This window comes from Papio anubis, chromosome 3, assembly GCF_008728515.1.
Source record: "Papio anubis isolate 15944 chromosome 3, Panubis1.0, whole genome shotgun sequence".
In the NCBI taxonomy this organism is placed as follows: Eukaryota; Metazoa; Chordata; class Mammalia; order Primates; family Cercopithecidae; genus Papio; species Papio anubis.
Genome location: NC_044978.1, coordinates 5635233 through 5661446, shown reverse-complemented (window position 1 = coordinate 5661446; position 26214 = coordinate 5635233). Strand labels below are relative to the sequence as shown.

Here is a 26214-nt window from a genome sequence, read left to right as displayed (position 1 = left end):
TCAAAAAAAAAAAAAAAAAAAAAAAAAGACAATCTGTTCCTGTCTTTATCTTTTTCAGTGACTCCTCTCTAAGAAATCCTGAGAAAAAGATGAACTCAATAAAGTCTTCCTGTTAGTGCCGCCGCCTTAAAGTCTGCAAGACTTAAATCGATGGTAGAAAGTTAGTGTGTTTTGGGGAGGGGCATTTTTACCAAGGAAACCAAATCGTCCATGTTTCTGGGATGGCGGCTATAGGCAGAAAGGAGTGGGGGACGGGACTCTAGTGGCTGTCACCCAGCATCACCGTGTCCTGACCCAGCTGTTTTCCTCATCATGGCTAAACCAGAAACCAGTCTCATCTGCCAGCCGAACTCAGACCTGGAGAGATTGCTTTCAGGCTGAGAGTCTTGCCATGCCACAGATGTGAAGTGTAAGCCAGCCCTGAAATGTCATCGCATGCACTGTGGATGGGTGTGTAGGTTTCAGGGCAAAACATAACGTTCTTTTACCATTTGGGGAGAAGTTTTGCAAATAGGAATGTGAGAGATTAATAGCCTTGGCACAGAGCAGAAACAAGGTTATAGAATGGGGTTTTTAATTCTCTGTTGTCAAGAAAGTACAACAAACAATAGAATGATGTCAAAAAAAGAAGTTTAAGCCAATAAAGAAAGAATGGGCACTTGTTTTTGGGATTTCTCAGAAAACAAATAAATAAAGCCCCAATGTTATACTAAAGTAGAATCAGAAATTATAACTTTTACATATGGTGTCTTCATAATAAAAATTTGCAAATTCCGGGGTAGAAGTAAAATGATTAAGATATTTAGTCTAGGAAACTGCAAAAAGTCATTAAAAGATATCTCAGTGTCTCTCAGGACTCAGGGACAATTACGATTTTCCAGAGAAACATATATGTTCATGAATATAGATGCTCTAAGTTATATTAATGGAACTGATTGTTCTCTTTGGATTAGCTTCTTGGAAGCTCAGAACCACATGTGTGTTCCATTTTATTTGGCTGTATGTTATTTTCAGAACTAACAATAACAGCTGGGTGTGCTGGCTCACACCTGTAATACCAGCACTTTGGGAGGCCAAGGCGGGCGGATCACTTGAGATTCAGAAGTTCAAGACCCTCCTGGCCAACATGGTGAAACCCCATCTCTACTAAAAATACAAAAATTAGCTGGGCATGGTGGCGGGCACCTGTAATCTCAGCTACTTGGGAGGCTGAGGCAAGAGGATCTCTTGAACCTAGGAGGCAGAGGTTGCAGTGAGTTGAGATCATGCCACCTCATCCCAGCCTGGCTGACGGAGTGAGACTCCGTGTCAAAAAACAAAAACAAAAACAAACAAAAAAACAAGAAAACAACGTCAAAACAAACAAACAAACAAAACTAACAATATCCACGATGCAGAGTCATTAGGAGAATTAGAAACAAGAACTAGGATGCACTTAATTCAAGATAGCTATTATTATTGCAGTAGTTGCTGTTGTCACTGACTAAAATTTAAACAGAAATTTTTCTTGATGTATTTATTATCTGCAAGGTATAAAATAACTTTCTATGCATACCATTGAAGCTTTGGGGGAGGGGTCGTTCTAGAGTTGCTAAGGATCCGGGTGTAATACATGCAGACGAGTTTCGCAGCCTTTATCATTAGTAATTAAGGGTTTGTGAGCCACCATGGATAGTGTATTAGTGAGCAACCCTCATCTTTCAGAGCTAATCTTATTTTTTCACACCCTATTTATCTTATTTCTGATGTTCTTTTTTTTCTTTTTAAAGTTCCTGCTTCACTTATCTTTGAAATTACCTCGAATCTTCCTTTGGAAATGATTGTATATTTTAAAATGCTGCTCCAGTAATTGTCAATAGCTAGGCATTCTTCCTTTCTGTTCTGTGGCTTCTCCCTAAGACATACAATACAGTACTGCTTAGCCCTTGCTAACTGATGGTCTCACTTCTGATTTACTCAGACAAACGTGTGTGTGTGTATTTGTCAATGCGTACAAAACACATAATAGAACATAACATGGTCAACGCTAATTTGTCAGTTTCCTACAGGGGAGCAGGTACTTGGACCCACAGCAGAGTACGGGGGCAGGAGGATGTGGGGGAGATGGAAGGGAGCAGGTACTTGGACTCACAGCAGAGTATGGGGCGGGAGGATGCGGGGGAGATGGAAGGGAGCAGGTACTTGGACCCACAGCAGAGTATGGGGCGGGAGGATGCGGGGGAGATGGAAGGGAGCAGGTACTTGGACCCACAGCAGAGTACGGGGCGGATGATTGGGGGGAGATGGAAAGGAGCAGGTACTTGGACCCACAGCAGAGTACGGGGCAGGATGATGGCGAGCAGACGGAAGGGAGCAGTCACCTGGACTCACAGCAGAGTACGGGGCAGAATGACTGGGGGGAGATGGAAGGGAGCAGGTACTTGGACCCACAGCAGAGTACGGGGCAGGATGATGGCGAGCAGACGGAAGGGAGCAGGCACCTGGACCCACAGCAGAGTGCGGGGTGGAAGGATGGAGGGGAGATGGAAGCAGAGCCAGGGGAAGGAGGACGTATCCTCACACTTGTCACTGGGCATCCTGAGTGGGCCAGCGCAAGTCAGAATGGGGCAAAGGCTGCTGTTTGTCCTTGCTCTCCCCTCACCCCTTCTTTCTGTTCTTTGTTTCGGGGCCCCAGTCTGCCTGACTCCTGGCCTCTGTTTCACTTTTGTCCTGTGATTGGGACCCCCTGGTCTGCACTTCAGCACAACTTCAGATCTCAGAACTAAAGCTGACCCAAGGCAGGAACTTCCTAGCCCCACTAGTCAGCTGATTAATGAGACCGAGGGGAAGCCGCTAGTGGGTTCTGGGCAGAAGCAGATTTACAGCTTATGCACCAAGGTTCTTCATGTGTGTGAACTTCTTCCAAATCCCTGTACCTAATTTTGTATTCATAATTGTGTATATTTTCTTCTTAAAGAGAGATCCCCTTCACCTTAATTCCATAATCTTCAGAGTCCTACAAAACCCGAGTCTGGCCCTGGCTCTGGTATGTATATTTTGCTCCCTGATAAAAGTAGGAGACGTGCAAACAGAACCCACACCTTTTCTTTCCTGCTTTGGAATGTCCTGATGGGATATGATGTGATGTGTGGAGCTGCAGCAGCCATCTTGTGACCTTGAAGAAAGCCAAGAGCATTGCAGAAGAGCTGGCTTGGGGCGTGAGATAATTGAGTTGCTGGATTCAGCAATCCTGGAATTGCCTGCCTCCAGACTTCTACTTATGTGGGATAGTAAATCCTTTTTGTTTCAGCCATATTTATCAAAGGGGCTGTGATTTATGACCAAGAGCGTCTTAACGGATGTCTCAAGGTCTCCCAGTACTGCGTTTCATCACTCACTGGAAGGCCCAGCATCTTCATGCCAGACGTGTGGCTGCTGAGACACCATGTTTACTTTCACTGAGAGGATTCAGGGCTGAAGCTGCTTCCCCAGCACCTGTCACACCCTACTGCCGGGGGCCAAGACCTTTCTCGATGGAATTGAGATGGCACCTCATTAGTCATCCAGCATCTCCATAGTGACCTCTGGCCCTGCACTCCCCTACCTAAGCCTGTTTTCCACCAAGATGCCCGGATCACCTCTGCCCTCTTACACCCTCCCTCCGTTCCACCCCGTCTCTCAGCACAGGCGACTTCAGCTAAAGACCACGAAGTAAAGATGGATGCAAATAGCCAGCTAAGAAATGACTGACGGCTGTGAATTAACCTTCAGGGCATATTTGCTTTTAAAAATTCAAAGCAATTCTGCCAGAATTTTATAAACTGAAAAAAGTTCAAACAGTAAGCCCTTTGGTGAGATCTGGAAGGCTGGCATTGTGGAATACAGTGAGACCGGTGACTTGCTTGACTACATATGTGCTCTGTGTGAGGTCCTGAGCCAACCACTCTAAGTGATGATTTGGTGATCCCAACCTAACCTCACTCCAGATGACCTCACACGGTGTGATGAAGCGATGAGAAGCATTTTGGATTGTAGAGGAGAGGTCGTTAGGGAACAGAGGGACCCTCACCTTGTAAACCACGTGGCAGAGAAGCCATAGCTGCCTGAGGAGGGCCTCGCTGGCCTCTGCTCTGAGCAACTCACACTCCTAATCGGATCTGCTCTCTTCTCAGTTCCTTGGTGCCAGGTGCTTCTCTCTGTCTGAGAGCGCCCAGAAGTCACGCAGTCCTCCTGCATGACTGAGGTTCATGTCACACTACCCCCATTTTCCCATGCCCATGTCCCAGACTCCCACTCACCTGCCCAGTCAGCCTCCCTGCTGGTCATCACCGGCCCGCCTCCCACGGCGGCTACCAACAGTCTGAGGTCTTCCACTTGGTTGGCCTCAACCAGCTACTCTCATGTACCCTGGAGCCTGATCTACTAGGTTGGTGCAAAAGTAATTGTGATTTTTGCCATATACCGCAATTACTTTTGAACCAAGCTAATAACTGCAACCTACCTTCAAATTCCTAAAATAAGCCGTGCTGTCTTCAGGAATGAACTGTAAACATCACTTGACCACAGACTCCCCTAAAGGGCAGGGCCTTCCCGCCATGGCCTGATATCACAAGCTGATGCCAGAGCTGGGGGAGCTTAGCGTCCAGGCCAGCCAGGAGGAGGCTGTGGAGGTCATTCAGGCCTCCACAGGTCCAATTAAAGATTGGAACAAAAATGCATGATAATCTCCTCTGAAAGATCAAATTGGCACGCTGGGGACTCGCAGTCTCGTTTGCCAAACATTTCTCTTGAAGGTGAAAGCTAGCTGAGCCTCTCCTTGCTTTTGACTGCCCTTGAGCAATTGCTTTGGTTCACAGTAATTGTTCCGCTTTCAAGCAAACAGGTTACATTGTAAGCCTAGTAATCGAGTTAAGGCTCGTTTGTTAAAACACAGGGAGTCTGGAGCCACGAAGTCTAAACCATGACTCTGGGTTCACATCTACAGTTGTGTCTACAAAGTTACCCGATCAAGACTTTTGATTCTCTAAAGAAAGACATAATGCAACCAATGATGTCTACATGAAAAAATCTTTTATGTGTAAAAACTTGAGTAACTATTATTTCACGTTGGACTATTTTATAGAATTTGCATTGTGAATAAATTGGTGCATATTTCATAATTACCTCAGTTATGAACCAGCCTTCATCAGCCACTAAAGTCAAAGGAGAGACAAACTTCCCTTTCTTGTAATAGAACCTGCTTGGGATGGCTTCTTTCTCATAGACAGTCATGTGTTCCACTGTGCTCAGCTTGTTATATACCTGTAAGGAAAATCAAGAGTGATCAGTTTCACTCTCTTAAATATGTGTGAATATTTACTGGAGCTAGGGGAGAGGAGAACTTACGTATAAGACCAAAGAAAGAAATTGCCAAATACTTGATAGACTTGAATACGTAAAAACAAAAAACTTGTGTGTCTCAAAAAGCCAGGTGGCTTTATCCAGGGAGGCTGAAGATCCACATACTCTCTGACCTAAGAAGTTGACTGTGAGGAACAGAGTGAAATCCCTCAAGCCTGTGCACCTGTAGACATGTGGCCCTGCAAACTGGAACAGCCCAAATGCCCAGCAATAGTAGGGGAGAGAAAGAATTCATGGTGTGGTTCTGTAATGGAATACTCTACAGCACTGAAGACGAATGAATTATAGCTACAAACACTCCTGGAAGATTCTCAGGGATCTCAGCTTGAGAGGGAAAAAGAAAGTTGCTGAAAATACAGACAAAATTATTCCAATTCTATATTTCTTATTATAGTTTGAGCAACTACAAAACTAAACAGCATATATGGTAAAACTGTAAAGAGAAGTTTTAATAATTTAAGACAGTGGTTTCCTCTGAGGGGGCAAAAAGGGGGATTGGGTCTGAGAAGGACATACAGATGTCTCAGGTAATGGTAATGTTCTATTTCCCAAGTGTTGTGAGTATAAAGGGTCTGCTGTAACATTACCCTTCACACCTCATTCATTTTATAATAACGTCGAAATGCCCATGCTCTAATATTATTTATGTCTAAACTCCCATGCTGATTTTAAAAGGAAAGTAAGAAATTGGTCTACCTAATATTAAATATCACAAAGATCAAAAAAGATTTGTTCTTTAACTTGACCTAGAGCCTATCCTACTTGCACATGAATCTTCAAAGCACTAGTAATTGTTTGCCATTAATTACATTGCTAATTTCATGATGAAGATGCAAACTTGGTACATACTTTGTACATCTGTCTGCCTCAGCCTCCCAAAGTGCTAGGATTATAGGCTTCAGCCACCGAGTGTAGCCTGTACATATTTCTTTTTCTTTTCTTCTATGTATATATATATATATATATATATATATATATATATATTTTTTTTTTTTTTTTTTTTTTTTTGAGGGGCGGAACAACTCTGTCACCCAGGCTGGAGTGCAATGAGAGATCTTGTCACTGCAACCTCCACCTCCTGGGTTCCAGGCAATCCTCCTGCCTCAGCCTCCCCAAGTACTGGAACCTAGTACCTTACTGCCATCTTGAGCCAATTTTATGACCACAATGTAGAACAGGAATTTACTATGTTGGTCAGGCTGATGAACCCTATCTCAGATGATCCACCTGCCTCAGCCTCACAAAGTGCTGGGATTACAGAAACATCGACCACCTGTGCTGTACAATACTTATTTCTAATAGTAGCAGCCACTTAAATATCTATGGCTAAGATTAAAACCGACTGGCTGATGTTGACTTGGCCTTTAGCCAAATCAGGCATATATTTCTGGGCATAACTGAAGATAAGATTGAGTTTATCAATTCAACTCTGTAAAATAATTTAGTGGATGGTTTCTGACGGCTCCGTGAGTTATGATTTTCCACTTAAGGAAATCTGGAGTTCTTAGGGAAAGGAAGATGCATTTGCAGAAGGATTTTTGTATAAGTGAAAAATCTGGCGACACACAGCAGGTCTCACAAACTGTTGTGTCCGTCACATGACAAACTGTCGCCCAAACATGGCCCCCGCTTTTGAATACTCTACCAACTGCTTTGGCTGCTTGCAATGCCTGACTTGAACACTACCTTGGAAGGAGCTCTCCCTAGCTCAAAAGCTGTTGATGCCCAAGTTCTGGAGACAGCACGTTCCTAAGTGCCAAATTGGAGACAAGGATGATCTTTCTTGCCAAAAACAACAACAACAAAATACTTATTTTCAAGAACCTGCCAATGTGTAAAATACTGTGCCTGATTTCATATTTTGGGAGCTCATGGGAACACTGCGTAAACATAGCCTGCACCTATAGTTCCTGACCATGGGGCCTGAGAACAAAGGGCCGTCCCCCTGGGCATGGGGCAAGGCTGGCAGCAGTGGCATTGTGGGCATCTGTGTTCCTCAACCCCAAATAGACAGATCTTATAGGGAGTAGGCCCCATGAGTTATGATTTTCTACCTAAGGAAATCCGGAGTTCTTAAGGAAAGGAGGATGCATTTGCAGAAGGATTGGGCTAAAGAGGTGAGACCCTGGCCTCCACCAGTGCTTAATCCTTACTAATGACTGTCCAGAGCCAATCGCATCGCTGCAGTGAGGATGGAGAGAGAAAGCAGGCCAGCCAGGACCTACTCCTGGCACCCTATGGTTGGCAACCTCCAGGGGCAGCAGGTTGCCTGCCCCCAGGAAGACAGTTGCTTCCCGCCATGATCAGTTTCATCTGGGAGTGGGACGAGTCACAAAGCCCATATTGGGAAGTGACTAGGAACTCAGGGACGAGCAGCCAGCAGAAGGTGCCACTTGCTCCTCCTCCCTTCTCAGGGTAGGTCACCAGCTACTGCTGGGGAGAATATTTGTTTTGAGAGCAGGGGAAGCAGAGGTCTAGTCATCCCTGATGAGGGGCAGTGACTGTGGGGAGCTTTATCCCCTATCTTGGCACTGTGGGAACTCAACCACACCCAGTGCAGGGCAGTGACTATAGGGATCACCCTCTGGTGGGGATCGTCACGGACACTACTGTCCTTGCAGTGGGCTCAGCGTGCTTCCATATCCCTCACAGCAGCCAGGAGGCAGCTATGACGACACCACCATGCTCACATACAGGGAGGCAGAGGGGCCAGGGTGGGGAGCTGGTCTGGCTTCCAACTGAACAGAGCTGGGAACGGTGGCTCCTGACATAAGGAGATGGGCACTTCATACAGCCTCAGCCCTTCGTTCTTTACCCTCTCGTTCCCCACAGAAACAGATCAGCCTGGCAGCGGCCTCCTTCCTGAGAAAGGGCAGCCTAGGGATGCTGCTGATGCTCCCCAGATGCGCCTGAGAAGTGCTGCGTTTGGGCCTATAATAAAACAGCCCTAGGCCGGGCATGGTGGCTCACGCCTGGAATCCCAGCACTTTGGGAGGCTGAGGCTCGGATCATGAGGTCAAGAGATCGAGACCATCCTGGCTAACATGGTGAAACCCTGTCTCTACTAAAAAAAACTACAAAAAAATTAGCCAGGCGTAGTGGCTGGCGCCTGCAGTCCCAGCTACTCGGGAGGCTGAGACAGGAGAATGGTGTGAACCCGGGAGGTGGATGTTGCAGTGAGCCGAGATCATGCCACTGCACTCCAGCCTGGGTGACAGAGCGAGACTCCATCTCAAAAACAAACAAACAGGCCGGGCATGGTGGCTCAAGCCTGTAATCCCAGCACTTTGGGTGGCCGAGACAGGCGGATCACGAGGTCAGGGGATCGAGACCATCCTGGCGAACACAGTGAAACCCCGTCTCTAAATATAAAAAACTAGCTGGGCGAGGTGGCGGGCGCCTGTAGTCCCAGCTACTTGGGAGGCTGAGGCAGGAGAATGGCGTAAACCCGGGAGGCGGAGCTTGCAGTGAGCTGAGATTCAGCCACAGCACTCCAGCCTGGGCAACAGAGCGAGACTCCGTCTCAACAACAACAACAAAAACAAACAAACAAACAAAAACAGCCCTGGTGAGGGCCTGTACGGTGCTTCCTTGATCTCGTTTAGTTCTCATGACATTCAGTGGAGTAGGTATCATCATGCCAATTTCAGAGAAGAAAAAACAGAGACTTGATCGAGGTCACTCAGGGAGTGAGAGGCAAACTGGATAGTCTGTCCCCAGCATCTGAGCTCCTGACACTGCTCCGTATGTCAGTATTAAAACTACAAGAAAAGTCCGGGCGTGGTGGCTCACGCCTGTAATCCCAGCACTTTGGGAGGCTGAGGCGAGCTGATCACCTGGGGTCAGGAGTTCGAGACCAGACTGACCAACATGGAGAAACCCTGTCTCTACTAAAGATACAAAATTAGCTGGGTGTGGTGGTGAATGCCTGTAATCCCAGCTACTCGGGAGGCTGAGGCAGGAGAACCACTTGAACCTGAGAGGCAGAGGGTTGCAGTGAGCTGAGATCGCACCATTGCACTCCAGCCTGGGCAACAAGAGTGAAACCCCACCTCAAAAAAAAAAAAAAAAACCAACCAAACAAAAAAAACTACAAGGAAAGAACACAGTACAAAGTGGCGATACACGAGGGCCCGCATGGCCCTCCTGCACCTGCTACGGGGCTGTCTTGCCTCAGAGTGCTTTCCAGGGGCCGGCCAAAGGCTCACAACAGGTCCACGGTCCTTCACTTGCTGCAGGTCGTTCAGGCTGATGTACTTATTCAGCTCAATCACTTTGTCCATCCAGAAAATGTCGGTCATTCCGTGATCCGAGAAAATGATGACGTTCAGGCGGTCCTGCAGGCCCCGCTCCTGTGCGGTGGGAAAAGGCAGTCATTATGGCACAACAGAGAGGCTCATACACTCAGAAAACTTTGTCAACTGCAAACGATAGGAGAAAGGCTATCTTCTCAGTTCTGTGTTTAATCATCTACTATTTTGCCCTGGTGAAACCCAGTTCAAAACCCACAACAGAAGCCCTTTGCAGAGGGGACTGTGAGGCTCAGTCCCGTTCAATTCGTGCTGACACCTTACACAGCACTTTCAGCTTTTTAAGGTCGACCCTCTGTTTGCATCTTCTTTGGCTCTTTCAACAAACTTGAGTGCTTGTTTGAGAACTGTCACGTGCCCATGTTGCAGATGTACAGGATAAAGCACAGGAAGGTAAAGCAAAGGCAAAAACAAAACCAAACACTTGTAGTCATTCAGCAAAAGCATGAGGTAGAATCAGCACTGGAACCTGTCTACACGCCCAGTTGCTACCAAACTTATTAGGATTCCACAGAGCTGGGTATCTCTCCAGCTGAGCCAGGCCAGAAGGCACACCTAGGTCCACTGGCCTGGCTATGGAACAAGGGATCGCTTGGTACCGCAGGAGGCACTGTGTGAAGCAGAGGGACTGGTCAAAGCCTGTGCCGGCCCCGTCAGCCTTTAGCAGTAAGAGGGAAGATGTTGACAGGCATGACTGTGGGGGAGACAAACAGAGAGAAGGCCAGGCCAGGTGTCTTAGCTTCAGGTCACCTGGATCCACTTGGTCATGTACTTCAGGACAGTGTCTACAGCCTTGAGAGCATCTTTCCTCTGCGGAGATGCAGGCCCATAGTGGTGGCCTTCCACGTCGATGCGCTCATGGTATATGGCTGCCAGGTCAGCCCGGCCACTCCTGGAGGGACAGAGGAGAGAGCCATAGGTGAGAGAGGCGCCTGCCAGCTTGCTCCCTTATCACCCCCATAGCACTCTGTGAAGGTGTTCACACTCCCCGAAACCTTGTCCCTGGGCCAGGCAAAGCCAATACCCTAAAATAAATGAGGTCAGATCTCCAAGGGAAACACACACACTGAACCAAGAATTGCTGGTCCTGAGCACCTTGGTGATTAAAGATTTCTCATCATGCCTTGGAGAGGGGGAAGATGTGATAACAGGCCAAGGATAGTTATTGCTGCATCCTCGCCGCCTGCTGTCACCAGGTCAGAAACACTGGAAGCTGTTATTTAAATAACTACTCTTCAGTCATTGCTGGACTCTAAATCAAGCACTACATCGTGGGCCTAATTGGTTGGCCAGGATAAGAACGGCATTTCCACAGCAACTCTGCAGGAGGCAAACAGATGAGTGTTCAGGGCCTGGCATCTGTGGCCCTCCCTCGGACACTTGTTCAATGGGGGCATGTGAGGGGCCAGCTCCAATGTGGATATCGAGTGAATTCCAGCAGTGACCACACCTCTAGGGGCCTAGGAAGACCCAGTTCTGACAAAACTCCCCTTCTTGGCTAGAGTATTGATGGTAAAAATCCAAGCTGTTTCACCCTCATTCTTGGGTTAAGAAGGACTGGGAGCGAGTGATCTAAATTGGAGTAGCAAGCTTGCAGAGTCCACGAGAGGGGAGGAATAATGTGGAATGTTCTCTCCTCCCTTCCCACAGTATTTCCACTGTGACTCCCTCCCCAGTGCTGGCTTTTCCACAACTTCCACACAAAGCACCTGAAATGGATCAGGGTGATGATGATGATGGTGATGGTGATGATGATGGTGATGTTAGCAGTGACTAACAAAAGATGCAGCAATGGAAAAGGAATTAAAGCTCATTTCCCTGCTGGGAGTCTACATGGGTTAATAACTAATACTCTTGGCGGATTTTAAACATACACTTGTGCGCACCCAGATGAAGCACACGGCCTCCTCTGATATGGCCTCCCCAATACTTAAAACATGAGAAATTAAAGAATGTGTCCTGGAGCCCGCAGGGCCTCGGCCCTTGTGGTCCACAGGGGATGGAAAACAGCACCACGGTAGCTCAGAGAGCTCGGTCTGCCCGTCCGTCATTAAACCACTCCTGCTCACCCTTCAGGTCCCTGGAGAGACACTGCCTCTTCCAGCAAGCTTCCTCTGGTGCCCTGCGGCTAGACTGAGCCGCCCTGTGTGTGTTCCCATAGCACCCTGGGTTCACTTCCGGGCCATGACTTTTCATACTGTGCGGTAATTGCCCACTTATGTGTCCTTTTCCCTGTCTAAATTGTGAGATTCGTTCACTGTAGGAGCCAGGACGCATTGTGCATCGTATCTGAGCTCTAGCCCGGCATTTGGCGCACAGCAAGAGCACTGTTAACTGCCCTGTAACTGTATAATCAGTCAGTGCTCAGTACGTGACAGCTCCTATGGGTCAGGCACTACGCTGAGAGCTTTTACCCACATTATCTTATTTAATCCTCAAACAGCCATGAAAGGTAGGAATGTCCTGAACAGAGAGTACAAGACAGTTCCCGGCATCACACGGTAGTAAGAGGTGGACCAGGATTCAAACCCTGGTGCAGCTCACTCCCAGCCCCAGAGCACAACCAGTGCAGACTCTGAACTCAGTAACCTGCCCAGGCCAACTGAGAAACATTCTGCTTAGTCTTCACGATCTTTTCGAAATGGATCTTATTCTCTTACGAGAATCCTACCAACCCCTAGAAGGCTAGGTGTGAGAGAGGCGAGAGGGCGACAGTGACATCAAGTCTCTTTCCTTTCTGCACGCTCAGTGATCTGTCTGTGGGTTGAATAGGCCTCCCACGTCTGTCACTGCAGTGAAAAGTATCCTCATAGAAAAGCACTTACAGGTTTCATAGATGAGAAAATAGGCCTAAGAGGGTTCGAGATGTCACTTAAGGCCTCACAGACCTCTGAGACACAGCTAGAACCAGAAATGCAAGCCTTCAAATCTCCAAAGTCAGGATACTTTTAACTCTAGCAAACTGGGCCTTTGAGCATCCACACGCACTCCATCCACTCAACTGGGAGCAAGTCCCAAGAATGTTCACCTGGCATCTTCCTTCATCTTCCTTCATCACAGTCAAACCCGCAAGAGGCACATTCTTTACATGCCCTCCCGGGTGCCCTGAGGTGAACTTCATTCACAGTTTTGAGGACACATGGGTTTCAAGTTAAACGAAATTGCTAGTCAAATGTTCTTTTCTCTTTTTAGAATAAAACAAACTGCCCCCTGGTTAAAAAGACCCTTTACCACCCTCCTCCACATTGTGGATTGGATTAGGTTATTATTTAGATGTTTCTCACGAATGGCATTATCCTTATTCATACTCACTAATGTGTGCATGACTAATCCAAACTCCTTCTGCCTCTATAGATAGCAGAGAATAAAAAGTCACTGTAGGGTCCCACAAATGTGTAGGTGGTTGGTAAAATAGACAGTAGCATTGTCACACATGTGCCAAAACTCTTTCAAGGCCCAGGTTCATTAGACTGATAGGCTGATGGCACTTCTGCCATCACAGTCTTTGAACACAGTGAAACTTCCATAAACTCTGTCCTTTGGATAAGCCTCAGCATTTCATTGCTTTAGGTACGTGCACGTTTAGCATTTCAGATGTGCCTGTTCACACAGTATGGCATCTGTTTAGGTGTCCACACTTCCAGAGTGGGCTTCCGTGTAGGAAAAAACCCGATTAAACTCAGTGGTGACTTACTACAGTGAAGAGTTTTCATGAATACAGTTTACCATTGCATTAAAGTTTAATGAATGAACTAATTCTAGGTCTCTTCGTGTTAGATACCACATCTTAGTGCAGCACTCACTGTCCTGGTTTCTTTAAGGCTATTACCGTATTCACAAACCTCCACATCAGCCATTATGTATGACACTTTACCTGATGGCTTTTGGTCAGGAAGCTGTCAACCCCAGATGCTGGGAATCCTGGATTTGGGATGCTCATGATTCGGGGATTAAACACTTGTCTTTTGTGAAAGGATTACACATTGACATTTCATTGACTCATTAGGACCCTATGTCTTCAAGGGCTGAGACCTCTTGCCTGTCTAGTTTAGCTGACAGATGCTTGCTTGCCAGCTGTTTTCCACGTGGATCTTGTTTCCATCCCAGGTCAGCTCATTTGCAATGAATTGGTTCGGTGAGGAGTGACGAGTAGCCATGCCTGCCCATCTACTACTGCCCATTGACAGCTCTAAGGTCCAGGAACCATTCCAGAAGGACATGTGGCCCCAGCACTGTTACCTGAGAGCTGCAAGGGGTTCCTAGCCCTGGTGTTTCAGGGACACCTGAGTCTCCCATCACCTGTCCCGATTTCTTTGCCATGTAAAAAGTTTTTAATATTCTTTCCATTTTTCTTACTAAAGTGGGTGACTGTAAAGAAAAATGATTCAAAACTTAGAAATAAAGCCTACAGTATGATTGCCTGTCTTTTCAGTGCTGTGGTGAGCACTGTCTAATAAGCTTGCTTGAGTCATGAGACTGAACTACTGATTGGAGTTCAGACTCTAGAAACCTAGCTGTTAACTTGTAGGAAACTGATAAGATGAAAATTATTTTTGTCTGATGGAGGAAACAGCTCTAACATTATGGTTTGATTATCCTCCATATTATTAAGCATATCTGCATCAAACGACAATTATCCCTCATCATTCTCCATCCTTCTGTTTCTTGACGTGTGTGTGTGTCTCATTTTCTCCTTATAAGCAGCTTTGTCATGCTCCTGATTCCCCTCAGCAAGAAACTACATTGAACCTTGGCATATTCCTCATACCCAGATGTACTGAGCCCATAACAAGTCTTAATTTTGAAAATTCTCTTTTGACAGGGTCATTGGAACCAGACAAATCTGGGATCAAACTCTGGCTTCTCTTCGAACTAACCTCGAGGCCTCAGACGAATGGCAAGATTATCTCCAAGCCTCCATTTCCCCATCTGAAAAACCTACTGGATGTGGTTTGGCTGTGTCCCCACCCAAATCTCATCTTGAATTGTAGCTCCCATAGTCCCCATGTGTAGTGGGAGGGATCCAGTGGGAGGTGATTGGAGCATGGGGGTGGTTGCCCCCATGCTGCTATTCTCATGATCGTGAGTGAGTTCTCATGAGATCTGATGGTTTTATAAAGGGCTTTCCCCCCTTTTGCTTGGCACTTCTCCTTCTTGCTGCCATGTGAAGAAGGACATGTCTGCTTTCCCTTCTGCCATGATTGTAAGTTTCCTGAGGCCTCCTCAGCCCTGTAGAACTGCAAATCAATTAAATCTCTTTTCTTTATAAATTACCCAGTCTTAGGTATGTCTTTATTAGCAGCATGAGAATGAACTGATACACTACTCAAAGGGTAACATGGTGTATTAAACAAGCTGATGGGTATAAAGCACTTGGCACATAGTGAAAGGGAGGGGAGGGGAAAGAAATGCCTCCCATTTCTCTCTTCCTTCCAGGTGGCCCTAGATCGCTTTTCCTGAGTATGTGGCTGAGCAGGGAGGAGGAGCCAGTCTCCTAGCCCCAGCCTTATTCCTGCTCCTTCCCTGTACTCCACAGGGAGGAGGGACCAGGCCAGGACAGGGGAGCTGGCTTCCTGGTGGCCCGTGGAAAGAGTTGTGTCATCCATTCCTTCATTAGTACAGGCACCACTGAGGCTCTGGGATCCTGAAGGCAATCCTTTTGAGCTGTCTTCAGTAGCCTGGAGCTTGACAAAGGATTATATCTATACACAGCCTATGGCTGTGCCCACTGGTCCTGCAGCCCAGTTGTTTCCTGAGTGACACTTTTGTGAGGCTGCACAGTGAGTCTGCTATACAAGCCTGGAAGCAGTTGCCCAGCCCACTGTGACTGCCCCCTGCCTTCCTCCACCCTATGAGCCATTCAAGGCTTATTTCAGCTTTAGCACCATGCACCTTTTCCTGCCCACTGAACCACGAATATCCTGCCAACAGGACTTCCTGGAGGATGCGAGTAAGTCATGCAGATCACAAACCCTGTTTCCTTTTCAACCAGGGTAAAGGGCCATGTGTGTGGGACGCTGCCTGCAGAGCGCCATGTGTGATGGGAGGCACATGGCTCTAGTGCCTGGGCTGCAGGCTGCAGACACATGACGCCTGAGCAGGCTGCAGAACCCCAGGCTTTAGGATGGCCCCAAAGAGAAGACTTGCAAAGGGGCGCATCTGGACTCCCTGTCACTGTCTCAATTTCAGGGTGTCTTAGAAGTGTGAGCTGGCAGAGACCAGGGTGAAGGACTGAGGAGTTGACCCTAGAGCAGTTCTCAGTCACTGCGTCCCCAAAGCGGGCCTCCAGAGACTAGGCCCTAAGCTGCTGTAGAAAGAGCTGGGCTCTGGCTCCACCACTGGCTGGCTTGTGAGGTCCAAGGAGAAGTATTTAACCTTCAGAGAGCCAGTGGCCTCTTTTGTAAGGCGGGGAGAGAAATGCCCACAAGATACCGTAGACGTGAGAACCAAGTGGGTTACTGGAAATAAAGCCCATTGACACAATACTAGCCGATTGCTGTTAAAGCACTAATTCCCTTCCCTCCTCCTTTTCCCTATTCTAGAAATTGTCCAAGTTCAAAGGTAGCATTACACAAGCATATGTCTGGAGTCAGTAATGCGTTATGAACACTGGAAGGCAGGGCCTGGATCAAACTTGGATGAGGGATTATCCTTCCTACCACAGGCTGACCTGGATCCTCTGCTGAAATGTCCCTGGGCAGACCTCTATGTTCAAGATCTTAATAGCCTCTCCAGCTTTCTGTCAAAGCCCATCTATCCTGGGTTCCATTCTCTCTGTCTCTCAAGCTAATAGCAAAGTGGATTTAAAAAAGACACTCTGTGAGTCTTGTAGTGACTTGGAGAAATGTGAGTGCATGTTTGGACACTCATGTATGAAAGCTCCAAGTGGTCCTCAAATTGTAGTTAGGAATTTGCAGTAGAGCTGAAGAGAAGTCAAGAGGTGAGCTGCGGCATTCTAGACACGCTCCTCTTTTAGGGGTCTCTGACAGACAGATCAATAATCTTACGTCTTCGCTAGACACACATACCAAGAGACTTAATGATTCCTTTGAGCCACATGATTGCATGGACAAGCTACTACGGGCAAAGTGCTCTTGACTGGTCTAGACTGTTCTAGACTGGACATCTTCCTCACTCACCTCATTCCTGAAGGGGACAAAGGTTAGATTTATTTAAAAGAAAAATGTTGACCCACAACTTTCAGACCTTTATTATTCTTTGTAAGAAGGTAACGAGACATGTTCTAATAACAACACTCAGGTTGGCTGAAGGAGGGGCTTCCTGTGTCTTCAGGGGAGACCCAAGTCATCTCACTGTCTTCCACAGGTAGTATCATCCAGCCTATTATTATTCTTTTCTTTCTCTCATGTCAAGAGCTGCCTAGCTTTAGAGACAGTGGGTCTCCATCTTTCCACCTACTACCCAAAGGGGCTGTTTCTGGTGGCCCTGTTAACTTTGGCAACATGAAGACCCCATGAGACAAGTGCACTGGCCTGGTTTCCATCCAACCCAGGCCTTCACTGCTTCAGGGATATCATTCTTATTGTAAACCATGTGAATGCCAACCCATGGAGCTCAACGCCATCTACATAGAACACAATATAAATATGTGAAGCTGGGCAGTATGGTAATGCCAGGGCACATTAAGTGGAGGTCTAGCTGGAGACTCTTTCCTGGGCTTCCGGTTCTGTGTAGCCTTTTCTTCCTAGTGGAACCTAATACCTGTGGTAGACACACACTCATACCCCACCATCACCACCGCCGCCACCACCACCACCACCAAAACCTTCGCCATTCCTAAATGTTCTCCAAGGTAAGGATGCACTTCCATAGCTTCTCTAGAGGAAACAGAGCCCAGCACTTATTCCTCGCCACATGCTGGTGTCTCTCAGGACAGGGAAGTCTGCTTAGACGGGCCAGCTAGTAAGCCAGTGCCAACCTGGGATTCTCATGGCTGTGCGATCTGTGCTCACCCCCCTGTGAATCACCGGGTGGTACAAAGTGACAATCCATCGGCCGTTAAGATAAAATGAATGCAAAAAGGATGACATTGCCAGACTGTTGGGTTATTTGGAGGTATTTGTATGGCAACTCTAATCCAAATTTTCATATTTGGCACAGCCATGGGCTGTAGGGACGGCTGGCGTTCTGGATATGTTGGAAACAGCATTGGTTAGACATAGAGCAATGTCCAAGTGCCAGCCCCACTCATCTGCTGCACGTGCTGTGCTATTCTGCTTCACTCGCACAAAACTAGACTGCAGCGCAATATCCAGGTCATCCTTGTGTGGTTCTCCAGCACTTACGGGCAAGTACTTCTCCATTTCGATGTATTTTAAGCCTGTTTTCTCTCTGACCCATCAATGAGAGCATGAACCTTTATGTGCCCCCACCTCCCTGGACCCTCTTGATAGGTTTCATGGAAGTGGAATCATTCTAAGAAGCAGTGAAGGCAGGGTGCCGTTTTCTGCTTTCACTGCTCTGTGGGGGTGGCTGCTGTTCGCCATGGTGTGGGAGGGGCATGGCAAGAAGAAAATCCATGATAGGTCAGCTCTGGATCTGGGGCGGTCTTCGTGACAGGCCATTTCATGTGGCTTGTGCTAGTGCTCTGTACACTGTGCCCTGGGTAAGTTGGTTCTCGGATATGCCCAGTTCGGAACCAGGCTCCTTTTCTTGGCGGGAATGAAGGTCCTGTCCCCAGTCTCTTTGCTCTAATTATGGCAGGTCTTCTGCCTGAGGCACCCAGGAAACCCATTCGGTGGCCACAGTGACCTCAAGTCCGCTCCTGGAAACTCAAGAGCCCCCAACATCCACAGCCTCTCGGTAGCCGATCTCTACTTAATGCAAACTCCCACTTGGGCTCCCACCTTGCTTTCTGCTTCCGGAGATTTCTGAGACTGACGAGGCTTTGTCCTGAACTGTCTCGATCAGTTTCCTTGACAGTCTTGTGTGTGCTATACAAGACAGCATTACTAATTCCTACATTTTTCCAACTGTGTGTCATGGTTCCATGTGGGAGGGAAAAAACAGATTCTGTGTTCTAATATACCCATGAGTTTTGTACATTTCCAAGAAAGGGGTAGGGTAGGCAATTTTCCCAAACTTATTTAACCACATATCCTTCCTTTTTGCCAAATACTTATTGGTACCTTCAGAGACACGATTGGTCACTGAATCATGCTTAGGGAAATGATGCCATTCATATTGTTTCTCCATTGTTTAACAACATCAAAAAGCAGGTTCAAACCCTTAGGGATTTTCCTGCTCTCAATTCAACATTTCCAGAGACTGCCCCTGCCCAAAATCACTTGCTCGCAGTTACTCCCTACTAGCAGCTAGCGGTCACCACACAAGAGGCTCACCAACTCCCTGAGACATGATTTCACCGCCACCAAGCCCTCTTCATTCACGTTAGGATCCATGATCAGTCCTGGAAACAAGGAAGAAAATGGTGTGTTTGGGACACTTACTTGAAGGAGTCAAGAGCATCGCTGACTGCATTGGCAAAATTGATATCCGTTGGAACATTTTTATATTCTAGGCAATAGGTGGGTCTGACACCCAGAATCTCAACCTCACAGCCTGAGAAGGAAAAAGATGGCAAATAGTTACTCTCTTCAATAAGCAAAGTCAAGTTATGAGCCTATTTCAGGAAGCAAACACCATTAGTCAAAATAAAAAATAAAAACGTGTATTTTTTATGAACTAAAATAACTTATTGCTAATAGGTGGTGTATTCAACTGCAATTTTGCATAACTGGAGCAGAGGTTCTCAAATGTCACTCCTATGCAACACTGGTGCCCCATGTCAGAGATTGGCAAAAATTAGACAACTGTCTTTCCCAATTTGAAACAAAACACAATTAATCAATATATACAAATACCTCAATTGAAAGTTTCTTCAATAGGTTTTTCATGAATCTAAGTCTTTCATGAAAGTCTTCTAGTGTACCTTTGCCTCTTTTAGAATCAAGTATTAGGTAGTATCTGATTAGTCCGAAGATTATAAAATAAATATTTCACTATCCTGTGGCATTATACAAAAGCTAACTGGACTTAGAGGTACTCTACCAAATTGGCAAGCTAAAAATCAGTGAGTTCAAGCAAGAGGTCTGAGCCACATCCTTGCCTCGCCCAAAATAGAGTGAAAGAATCAAACTCATTCTGACGTGAACAGACTCAGCTTTTCTGCCCCAGACTCCTGGACAAGTAGAAGTAGTTGCTCTGCAGAGGGGACACCCATCCATATTAGGAGAACATAGAACAGGAGAGGGATGTGCCCATCTCGGTTTCCGCTAGTTGGGTAAATATTTATTGGGCACTTACTGTGACCTAGTCACTATGTTCAGACATAGTGGAAACAGAAATGGATCAGGTAGGGTCTCCTTCTGGGAGCATCCCAGAGTTTAGTCTAGTGGGAGGGGACACAGGAAAGCAGTGTAGTATGTGAAGTGAGGTGCATAATTCCTGGGTGTTGTGTGAATCAGATGAAGGGCCCTGACTTCAGGCATCACTTCCTCCTGAAAGCCTTCCTCAGGTCCCAATGTTGGGCTCAGTTTTGTAGATGTAGTCATGGCAATGGGATGCAGGTGGGCTGGGAGGGCGTTCCAGGCAAAGGCAGCAGCTTGACCAAACCTTCAGAGAACTTCGGAGCAATACTGTATGTGTAGAGAACTGTAAGTACCATAAAATGCCAGACAATGATGCCAGGAGACCAGATGCTGCTCTTTCTTGTAGCCCAGGGAAAATGATTTCCAAGGTGAGGTAAGTAAAAGTGGGACAAAGAGGGAGTGCAGGAGCAAAGGAGGAAGGAGTCTCTATCAGGAAGCACATCAACCCCACCCCTGGGAACACCTGCCAGCTGGTTACAGCCGATTTAAAAGACGATAGGGCAGCCTCCAGAAAGCATCCCTTCATCTGGCATACTATAGCAAGACCTGCGTGTGTCGTGGGAGACCCTAGTGCTTTCTGCTTGATATGTTGGGTTCAGGGTGAGCAAGGGCCCCTACAATAACTGGGACAGAACTAGAAGGCACGAAGCTTCCTTTTCCAAAACATGTTTTTTGAGAGGAAAAAATAGGCTAGGTGACCCAGAAATAAATACTGCTCATGACTTCCAGGAAAATATTCATTAGAGTAAGAAATGTCAGTGGAATCTTGAATGACTATATCACTTTACATACCAGTGTTTTATTGTTGAAGGTGATTTGTGAAATGTTATTGCTCTTTCCAAGCTATTTTTTCTGTATCCACCTTGTGCTCAGTGCCAGAAACCCCAAGGCAAATAAGATATCACCTACCCTTTAAAAGTTTAACAGCCATGTACAATGTGACCAGGTGTCTGCTTCTAGCATCTCTGACACATCTGTATGTAAATTGTAAGTAATGCAGGTATGATCATGGTTTTGAAGATAAAAGAAATGGCATTCTTTTTTGGTGTTTGCACGTAATATAAAACTATAAATGTTTTTGGTATGAGCAACAATATATATATCTGTTAATGTTATCAAACAGATGTTCTCTTAATACTTCTATATAAATAAAATGAATCTGGACTTAACACTGGCATAGTAATACAGTTCACTTGAGAAATTTACCCTTGCCTCAGGTTAAAGTAGAATACAAACTATTTTTATTGATTAATTACATGTAAAATTCTATAGTACAGGTAGAGGCAGTATGTGTCAATGTAGAGCTGTAGAGCTGTTGTTACAGTGCTATGGAATTCTTTATTTTCAAAAACTATAATTAATTTTAATTTAACCAAATATCATGGCAGCAGCCTACAGTGGCTACCTAGGCTAAAGGTAGGATAGGAGAATTGAGATAAATTTCCCCAAAGTACACAAACTCTTCACTGAGTGGAAAGCAACAGTTCATCAAAGACTAAGGACATACATCAGAGTGGAAAGGGATCTTCCAACTTGCAGAAAGCTGTAGATAATGCTGGAAAGAAAAAGAATTCCTCAGTGACCCAGGAAGTTGGCAGCATGAATTCTCTATGTAAAGCACTGGACAAATGGCAAGACTTGCTAAAGTGATCATCCCTATCATTTCTCACCTGTGACACTGGTGGAAAAATGAATCTAACTAAATCTTCAAGAAAGCCCAGGCCAGCTCAACTACAAATTAGATTGATTTGGATGCCACCCTAGAGGAATGAAATAGGAAGAAATAGGGTCTTTCTGGGGAAAATATTATTTACCATATTATCTCTATTGTTCTTTCTTGCACAATGTCCAACATACAATAAAAAATCATGAAACATGTTAAAAACAGTAAAACGTGCCCCATAATTAAGAGAAAAAATAATCAACAGAAGCAGATCCATAGATGGCACAATTATCAGCGAGAAAGTTTAAACATAAAATACATTTTTAAAAAAGATTATTGACTAAAGCAAAATCGGTAACAATATATTATGGACTTTACAGCATATGTAAAAGTAAAACATATGACAATAAGAATATAAAAAGTGCATATGTGGACAAATGGCATTATATAATAAAATTTTAAAACTCTCATGTCATTTGTGAAGTAACATTATTTTAAAATAGACATAAATAAGTTATAGATGTGTGTTGAAATGTCTAGAATAACCATTAGGAAAAAACACAATAAAATCTAAGATTAATAAAGAAGATATGATAGAATTCTAAAAGTACTCAGTCAGTGAGAAAAAGACAGGAAAGGAGAAACAAAGGAACAAAAACAGTTAAGACAAGTAAAAAAACAGTATGAAGATGAGAGTTTTAAACTCTACAATATCAATAATTACATCAAATATAAATGGACTAAATTTGTTATTTAAAAGGTAGAGGTGGGTCAGACTGAATAAAAAAGCAAGACCCGAGGTCATGAGTTTGAGACTGGCCTGGCCAATGAGGTGAAACCCTGCCTCTATTAAAAATATAAAATTAGCCAGGTGTAGTACTGTGTGCCTGTATTCCCAGCTACTTGTGAGGCTGAGGCAGGAGAATCCCTTGAACCCAGGGAGTGGAGGTTGCAGTGAGCTGAGATTGTGCCATTGCACTGCAGCCTGGGCAACGAGAGCAAAACTCCGTATCAAAATAAAGAGAAGCTTCTAATTTTAATGACTACTTCATCAGTCATTTTTCTATATTGTTAGTGCTATTTTTTCCTGCTTAAGAAATATTTTTCTTATCCAAAGTCATGATGATATTCACCTATGTTTTCTTTCTTCAGTTCCAAATTTTTCTAAACATAGAAGCTTTATGTTTTCCATTTTACATTTAGATCTACAATCCATCAGGAATTACCTAGAATTAATTTTCATTTATGGTATTAGATAGGAGTCAGAAGATGTATATATACACACACACACATATATAGGAGTCAGAAGATGTATATATACACATATATACACACATACATATATATATATATAATCTCCAATTGATCGATCATAATTTTTTGGAGACTATCCTTTATCACTTTGTGGCAGTGTCACATATTGGATCATATGTTTGTGGGTTTATTTCAGGAATTTCTGACCTTTACCCTCAGTCTATTTAACTATTCTTGCGGAAATACAATTTGTCTTACTTTTTGTAGTTTAAAATAGGTCTGTATCTATTAATGGAGTAAATCTTCCTGTTTTGTTCATCTGTCTCCAAATAGTTTCAGCTATTCTTGAGTCTCTGCATTTCATATAAATTTTAGAATCAATCTTTCAATTCACACACACACACACACACACACACACACACAGTTGGGATTTGATTGGGATTACAGTGAATCTGTAGATCCATTCTGAGAAAACTGATAAAATATTAAGATTACCAATTTATAACATAATGTATTTTTCCAATTATTTAGGCCTTTTTACATTTCTTTAAATGCTTTTTGATATTAAGTTCTTGAGCCATTTTTGTTAGATTTATTCTTCCATCTTTCACGTATTTGAATTTACTATAAATGGTACTGACCTTTTAATTTTTTCTCAGTTTTTAGTTGATATCAATACAATAATTTTTAAATGTTGAATTTGTATCAAAATGCCTCTTATTAATTCTAAAAGTGAATTCTTTGGGGTTTTTCCAAAACAGTCATCTGTGAATAGTGACAGTTTGTTGCCTTTTTAATTGTTTTACTTTTATCCCTGTCATCTTCCCCTGCTCCCCCGAAGGACCTCCAGTACACAGCTGAATAGAAGTCATGCTAGAAGGCACCCTTACATAGTCCTGAATGCATTTCTCCATAAACTATGATGTTTGCTGTCGCTTTTTGTTTTTTGGTAGATATCCTTTATCACGCTAAGGGTGCAGTGTACTAATTACCCAACTTTATTTTAATAAATCTTAGTTTAGGATTGTATCAATTGCTTTTCATGTATCTACTGAAATGATTAAATGATTTTCTCTTTCATTCTAATACTGTTGTAAATGATATTGATTGATTTTTTTTTTCTTTCAGATGGAGTCTCACTCTGTCACCCAGGCTGGAGTGATTTTTAAATGTTAAACGTAGGTTTTCCTTTTATAAACCCAATTGTTTGGCATATATTATTCTATTTATGTATTGATAGATTCAGGATGCAAATACTTTGTTTCTAATTTTTCTATGTTCATGAAAAAGGTTGTCTTGTAATTTTACTTTCTTTTAATGTTTGTCACATTTTTGTATCAAGATTATGCTAACCTCATTATGGTAGTGATTTATCTTTTATCTTTTTTTTTTAAGAGCTGGTATCTCACTGTGTTGGCCAGGCCAGTCTTGAATTCCTGAACTCTGGGGATCTTCTTGCCTCAGCCTCCCAAGTAGCTGAGATTACAAGTGTGTGCCACCATGGCTGACTCGATTTATCTTTATGCATTCTCTGAAAGAATTTCTGTAAGATTGCTATTATTTTTTCCTTAAATGTTTGAAAACTTCACTAGTGGAGGTGTCTAATACTAGGTTATTATTTTAGGAATGGTTTTTAAAGATTTAATTTAAAAACAGATATAGAAGTATTCCAATTTTCTATTTCTTTTTTTGTGATTTGGTGATGTTTTCCCTAGAAATCTGTCTGTTTCATCTGTGCTTTCAGATACATTGGTGTAACATTTTCATACTCTATTACTGGCTTTTTAAGGTTTACAGGTTCTCTGTTGATGTCCCTTTTTTCATTTCATTATTGGCTATTTGTGTCTTCTCTCTTTATTTCTTTATAAGCTTTGTCAAGTTTGCATCCATTTTAATAGGTTTTTTTCCCCAAAAACAAATGGGGCTTTGTCAATTTTCTTTGTTGTATGTTTATTTTCTATTTTATTCATTTCTGCTTTTCATGATTTTCTTCTTTATATTTGGGGATAATTTAAGTTGCCTTGAGTTGGAGACAAATCACTACTTTTTGCCTTCTTAGCTAATGCATCTTGTATGCCTGTTAATTTCCTTATAAGGATGACTTTAACTGCATTATTCTTAAGCCACTACATCGTAAGTAGCATTTTTACTATCCCTCAGTTCAAGATTTTTCTAAGTTTTCACAATTACTTGAATCAAAATAACTTTTGAATCAAAAGTTATTTAGAAGTCTGGTGATTTTCCAAATGTATGAGATTTAAAGTTTTATTTTTATTATTGATTACTGTTTAATTACATGACAGTCATAGGACACATTCTCATGATTTCAGACCTTTTCAATTTGTTGAGAGAGATTTTATGGCTAACATATGGCCATTTTTGATAAATGTTTTGTGTGTACTTGAAAATAACGTTTATGCAGCAGCTAGGTGCAGAGTTCTAGTAAATTCAATTAGGTAAGAATGTTAATTATGTAAATTTTCTGTATCTTTCTAACTTCTTGCTCTCTTATTCTATCAGTTATTGAGAAAGATGTATTTAAGTCCACTATTGTTGTGAATTTACCTGTTTCTCCTTTTAGTGCTTCCAATTTTTGACTTATTTATGTTGAGAGTGTGTAATTAGGAACATTACTATTTACACTGTTACGTCTTCTTAGAAGATAAAAATTTATATCAACATGAATAGTCGTTAACTTAAAAACATTCTCGGCTTAGAGTCTACATTGCCTAGTGTTATTATAGCTGCACCAGCTCTCTTAGTGTTTTGTGCAGTGTGTCTTTTAAAAATGCGATTACTTTCAACTTTCTGCATACTTAATATTTAATGTATGTCTTCATCAGTAGCCTATATTAGTTTTTGGTTTTATCCATTCCAATGATAGTCGTTTTTAAAGTAAATTTCTATCAAAGTTTAACATAGATGCAAAAAAGTGAATAATTCATAAGGATACTGTTCAGTGAATCCTTAAAAGGTGAAGGCAGCTGTATACTGAGTATCCATGTCAGGAAATAGAACACAGTCATCACTTATGGGTGCCTTTTCATGCTCCCTTCTCATCACTGTTCACCCAAGGGTGAATACTGTTCTAACACTGTACATTAGCTTCAGCTGTTTTGAATTTTTTGTAAATGGAACACTACATATATTCTGATTCATTAAAATATTTAACAAAACATTAGTGAAAAAAATAAAAATTTACATTTAATGTATTTTC

The 26214-nt window shown here is 43.8% G+C and overlaps 1 protein-coding gene across 1 annotated transcript in view; it reads right to left on the bottom strand.

The window, feature by feature from the left end:
* The window catches only part of ENPP6 (ectonucleotide pyrophosphatase/phosphodiesterase 6), a 126578-nt gene that overhangs the window by 19326 nt on the left and 81038 nt on the right, over window positions 1–26214 (bottom strand). The window contains exons 3-6 of the mRNA XM_009207945.4: window positions 19160–19271; window positions 10440–10581; window positions 9552–9731; window positions 5143–5280 (exon numbers count right to left, since the gene is read on the bottom strand). Coding sequence (XP_009206209.2) covers window positions 5143–5280; window positions 9552–9731; window positions 10440–10581; window positions 19160–19271 — 572 coding nt within the window. The remainder of the gene's footprint in view (window positions 1–5142; window positions 5281–9551; window positions 9732–10439; window positions 10582–19159; window positions 19272–26214) is intronic.